The sequence below is a fragment of the Nicotiana sylvestris genome, chromosome 10 (genome assembly GCF_000393655.2).
Source record: "Nicotiana sylvestris chromosome 10, ASM39365v2, whole genome shotgun sequence".
Classification (NCBI taxonomy): domain Eukaryota; kingdom Viridiplantae; phylum Streptophyta; class Magnoliopsida; order Solanales; family Solanaceae; genus Nicotiana; species Nicotiana sylvestris.
In genome coordinates, this window is record NC_091066.1 from 8,650,992 (window position 1) to 8,656,488 (window position 5,497).

The window sequence follows — 5,497 nt, forward strand, 5'->3', positions numbered from 1 at the left end:
ATGAGATCTGCCTCTTCCAGCTTACTATGTTCTCCTATTAGCTCCAAATTGCTGCTGGTGATTGAATATCCTCCACCAGCTTTGATGACGTACCTTGTCTGCACATACCAGCTTTGCATCTGATTCTTGAGGGAGTTAATCTTTCTCCAATATACTGTCCGGGGAACCTTGTGAGTCCATATGCCCTCAACCAGCTGTGACGACATACCTTGTCTGCACATAAACACTATCGCTAAGTAAAATAGACATGTAGTAAGCATTAAATACAAATAACAACTTAGCCATAAACCAAATGAATGGAAGGGCTTATAGTTTTCTTCTAAAAAATTTCTCGACAAAGAGTGTTCAGTATATGTTATCCACCTATAAAACCTAATATTTTATCTATATACACAATGTAATTCTTCGATGAAGGGTGGTCAATTGACCACCCTTAAGAGAATGTAGCTTTGCCCCTGGGTGAAATGCTTTCGTTGTGCACAACTACAGAGCTGGCATATGGCGGACACGAGCTCCATTTTCTAATATGATACTCTTCACTATGAATGGAAATGCGATGAGCAAGCTGTGAATAATAGGCTGGGGAAGAAGGATTGGCATTTTGATTCCTGTGAATACATAAATTATAAAATCACAAGATTATATTTATCGTCAATGTAACTTGAACACTTAAATAATTGAATGAAAAGAGTAACACTAATTGTATATTACTGTCTTATCCATAGGAGAAGATTCTCTTCCTTTGCTCTCCTTGCAATAATCATGCAATAGGTTATGAACAAGACATGCAATAGGATTCTACTCAGTGTAATTCAACAGATTCAGTACTGTAAAACATCTGAATGTACATATTACAATCATCAATGGAAAATATTACAATTTCCTCTCTAATTTCGCTCAATTCATCTTCTTTCTTTCTTTTCCATTGCTGATCTTCTCGAGCTTCTCAGTAAAGCTCCTGACTCAGTTGCTTAATCCTCGAGTTCTTCACAGAATTCCTGCAATTAAGCTATCACTGAGCTCTAGTCTTCATAGTCTGTAGAAAAAAGTCCCAATGAGTTAATAGCTCAAAGTAGTACTCCCTCCATCTCATTTTACATGAAGGTGTTTGATTGGACCCAGAGTTTACGAAGAAAAAGAAAAGACTTTTGACATATAAGCTAAAGCTATATGACATATTAAAGGTGTAAATTTTTTTGTTTGAGGAATAATTTTATTTATAAATCATTTTCAATCATCTGCATTTACTTTGACAACAGAATATTTATAAGGAGGGAATCACTAATTAATTGCTTACATTGATAAAAACTATAGGCTTCTAGCATACGTAGTTGAATTTTCTATGTAGTGTACCTGAATATGAATAGTAATGCCTTGTCGCGCTGATAAAGACCTCGAAACCATAATTCTGATAATCTTCAACTTGTGTATTCCAGATATCCCTCGCCGACTTGTTAACAGATTCGTTGCACTCCTCTACCTTAATGGATTTCAGAGAAGAGATGTCTCCGAAACAAGAAGGGATCTCCTTTAGAGATTTGCATTCAAGCAAAATCAAGTGTTGAAGGTTAGGAAAGGCATCGTCCTCGACAATCCATCCTCCAATGCGGAGGTCATCTAGTTCCAAGACTTCGAGCTGAAGGAACTCGCCATTGCTCACTTTCCATTTTATAGAGCCACTCAGAATGTATTTCAGTTTGAGTACTTTAAGGTTCTGAAGCGAAGCAATTGCTGAAAAGTGACGAGGATGCAGGTGAAACTTCTCTAGTCTCAGGTTTTTGAGGTTTGGTGAAGAGATGCAAAAGGGGAGGGTATTTTCATCAATGTGAAATGACGACTTACGACTAATCTGCAGCATTTCAAGCTGTGCAGGAAAATTCAATACATAGTACTTTTCAGTCTGCCTTTGAAAATTCTCTCTATAGTAAAACTTGGTACCGTGGACTTGGCATCTCAGTTCCCGTAGATTAGGTGTATTTCTCAAAATCATTTCCACATCCAGGACACAAGAAAAACATGGATAGGAAAGAGTTCTCAGATCATAAAGTGTTTTGCAGTTTTCAAGATATTCTTCTGCATTTTTTATTGTGAATTTGCACTCATAAATGTGCAAGTGTCTCAATTTAACCATCTCACAGAGTGTAATGGGTGGTAACTTTCTTCCTCGAGCCCCTTTTAATATAAGAGTTTCAAGGTTCCAACGATTGGCTGTGAATGATGAAATCGACGACTTCCAAGCTTTTGCAGCAGAATAACCCGACTCCCAAGTTGCAGCGAAATACCTCAAGTAAACTAGATCAGATGGGAAAGAACCAATACTAGTGAACTCCAAATCCAGCACTTTTAGAAACTTGAAGCTGCGAAAAATATGGGAGACAGTACCAACTACAAGGCAATTATAATGCAAAATTATAGAATCAACATGTGACCAACACGAGCTACGCTCTTCAGTATGATACCTTTCACCATAAATGGACATGCGATGAGAAAATTGCCTGGTATTTTGATCCCTGTGAATATAGAAATTAGTATGTAAAATTATACAACTTGAACATTGCGTACACTAAATGGTAAATTACCGTTTTATCCATAGGAGAAGATTCTCTTTCTTTGCTCTCTCCTTGCAGAAATCATGCAATAGGTCATGTATTCGACATGCTTTAATCTTACCTCCAATGCTCCTTTTAGTTCCCATCACTAGATTTCTTCCAATAAGATTTCCCAAATAGCCTTCTGCTATATCCTCCAAACTCTTGCCTTCAAAACATTTTATGAATCCTTCGGAGATCCACATGCGTGTCAATTTCGAAACGTTAATCACACTGTCCTCTAAGAATGCTCCAAAGTAAAGAAAGCAAAGCTTTATATGGTAGGGTAAAATCCGATAACTATGTTCTATAATGGACCTTGAATCGCCGTGAATGTGGGGAACTAAATTATTGCCCACTTGTTCCCAACATTCTTCTTTCTTCTCCGTCTCTGCAAGAATACCACCCACCAAAGCAATTGAAAGAGGTAACCGACCACACTTTTTTGCAATTTGTTGCCCAATATTATTTAAGAGAGGGGGGCATCTTTCTTCACCAAAAACCTTCTTTCGAAGTAACTCCCAACTTTCATCATCGTTAAACATACGAAGGGAAAGGGGATCACTTCGAAATCGAGCATAATTGGCAACCTCATTATTTCGCGTTGTTACAATGATTCTACTTCCATTATTGGTATCTTGAAAACAACCTATTAGATCATCCCAAGCACTAGCTTCCCACACGTCATCAAGAAGGACGAGATATCTTTTGGAGAGTAAAACTCTACGAAGCTCATCAGCTAGTTCATGATCAGCGCAGCTTTCTCTACTTTTAGAGTCTTTACCAATAACATCACGTAGAATGACCAATAACAAGTTCTTACGTGAATATTCTTGAGATACACAACATTGTGCACGAATATCAAAGTGAGAAACAACTAACCTATCAGAGTATAGTCTGTAGGCCAGAGTCGTCTTGCCTAGACCTGGCATGCCAGAAATTGAGATAACGTCTCGCCCTCTGGTTCCTTTTATTAGTTGGTCTCTTAACTTTTCTATGACATCCTTGAAACCTACAATTTCTTCATTCATCCTTGGAGTGCTTGCCGAACTTGATGACGCATGAGACGTACTAGTGTTCTTCGTATCCCCAGCCATTTTCTTTTCTTGAATCTTTGCTACGTCTGCTCTGATAACAGTAATCTCCTCTATGATATCCAAGAGCCAACGCTCGAGGAACCATACAGGAGCTTCTTTGCATATACATGCATCAACTATGTACTCTACCTCATATGCTTTGCCAATCAATTGTGTAGCACAACGGTGAATTTTGTCGAGGTCATTGTCTCGCCCTTCTGTAATAGCCTTGAGAAAAGGTTGCAAGCTCTCGAGTTCCTTCTGAATTATTAGAATTTGGTTCGTGACAGAAGCTAGTGAATTTGAATGGCGGCTTTGGAACTCCTTCAGGTTGTTCAAAAGGAAATCAACATAGCCTAGTCCATGAATCCTAGGCAATTTAGATTGAAACGCCTTCCGTATGGTGGGGTATATCACTGTGCTAATGGGCTTTAACTCCATTTGCAAGAAAAGAAAAACATTGATTTCACCTACAACAATCACATCTTGATTTTCGTACCCACGGCCTGAAAGATAAAACCAGGCAAGCATTGATGCATGACCAACCACAGCTAAAACATGAGTGAAGAAACTAACATGATATTGGCTCTGAGGTTCTATGAACCTCTCTGAAACAAAGCAAACGAAATATTGCACCAATTTCAATTCCTTTAAAACATCTTCAGTATGTTCCTTGTTTTCAGGAACATAAAGAAGTGAACAAGAATCATCAACTAGATCACAAAGATTCTCTACCACAGTATCGATGAATTTAGTAAAAAAATTGAGAATTGCAATACCATCCTTGTTGGCCGAAAATGGTGAGGATGATATTTTAGGAAAGGAGTATTTGGCTCTAATTTCCATCTTAATCGACCAAATCTTGTTTTGTACAATAAAGGGACAAAGATCAAAGTACTCGGCTAGGTATAATTCAGAAAAGTCAAATAGAGCATCTTCAAATAGAGCTTGAACTTTCTGAACGACATCTAGCATGTTGGGACATTCATATGTGAAGCTCTGCAAGCTGAGAAATATATCCAGGAATTTGAATTCCCGTTTAACGAACCTGACTGTATCTTTCGTAGTATTAGGGAAGTAAAAAATATCGTCAAGTTGTTGCAGACGTTCAAAAAGACGATTCTTTGAAGACAAGTATCGGTTAGAAGACATCTCAAAAGTTGTGATAAAGAAGAAAAAAAGTGATGAAGTTGAACTGCAAAAGGGAATTAGGAGAGAAATTCAGATGTTTGATACTAAGCCTTTACATACAAAACAACATTTTATACTACTTAGGATGTTTTTCTCTTCTCTTTGCTTAGACTTTTATATTAGTTGCCAGATATTGTATAACCACTCCACAAATTTTTTAATTATACTTCGCTATATTCTGTTAGCTGAATTAGCATTAGTTGTCACGTTAAGGACAGTTGACTTTGAGGACACAGAGCTTACTGTTTTTCAGAATTTTCAATTCCGGAATTAGTGGTTTCCTTCACAAAAATAAAATTAAAATAAAAAATAAGTTTAATGATTTAGGGTTTTCGTTTTACTCCAGAAGAGGTAGTGGGCGGGCTAAGAAGTATTGGGGAGAGGTGATCAGACAGGATATGGCGAATAACATATAAACAGAAAATGTAAAGAAACAAAAGTTAATCCGAGCCCACTGAATTCACAGTGTTTCCTTAAGAAATTTAATCCCCTCATAGTACCCAAGGTTATGGATTATTTCCTCCCAGGATAGAACGAATTACACACTGGTGTAGTGGTACTTCAAACCCCAGTGTTTCAGCGAACACAAAGTTCGGTAGCAAATCACATTTACTGTTGCTTTCTTTGAAGTTAAAATAATGC

At 37.5% G+C, this 5,497-nt stretch overlaps 1 protein-coding gene across 1 annotated transcript; it reads right to left on the reverse strand.

The window, feature by feature from the left end:
* Nucleotides 1-786: 786 nt before the first annotated feature.
* LOC104238405 (putative late blight resistance protein homolog R1B-14) lies at nt 787-4,879 on the reverse strand. The gene is made up of 3 exons (XM_009792752.2): nt 2,580-4,879; nt 1,354-2,510; nt 787-1,036 (listed from the first exon to the last, which is right to left on the reverse strand). The coding sequence occupies exons 1-3, from the start codon at nt 4,814-4,816 to the stop codon at nt 1,023-1,025; spliced, it is 3,408 nt and encodes a 1,135-aa protein (XP_009791054.1). The 5' UTR covers nt 4,817-4,879; the 3' UTR covers nt 787-1,022.
* Between the last annotated feature and the right edge of the window lie 618 nt (nt 4,880-5,497).

What these genes read in the sequence shown, in the direction of transcription:
- LOC104238405 (XM_009792752.2), bottom strand. Translation starts at nt 4,816, where the DNA reads ATGTCTTCTAACCGATACTTGTCTTCAAAGAATCGTCTTTTTGAACGT. An exon ending in CTTCTCCTATGGATAAAACG is followed by an intron (nt 2,511 to 2,579) that starts GTAATTTACCAT and finishes CTATATTCACAG; the next exon opens with GGATCAAAATACCAGGCAAT.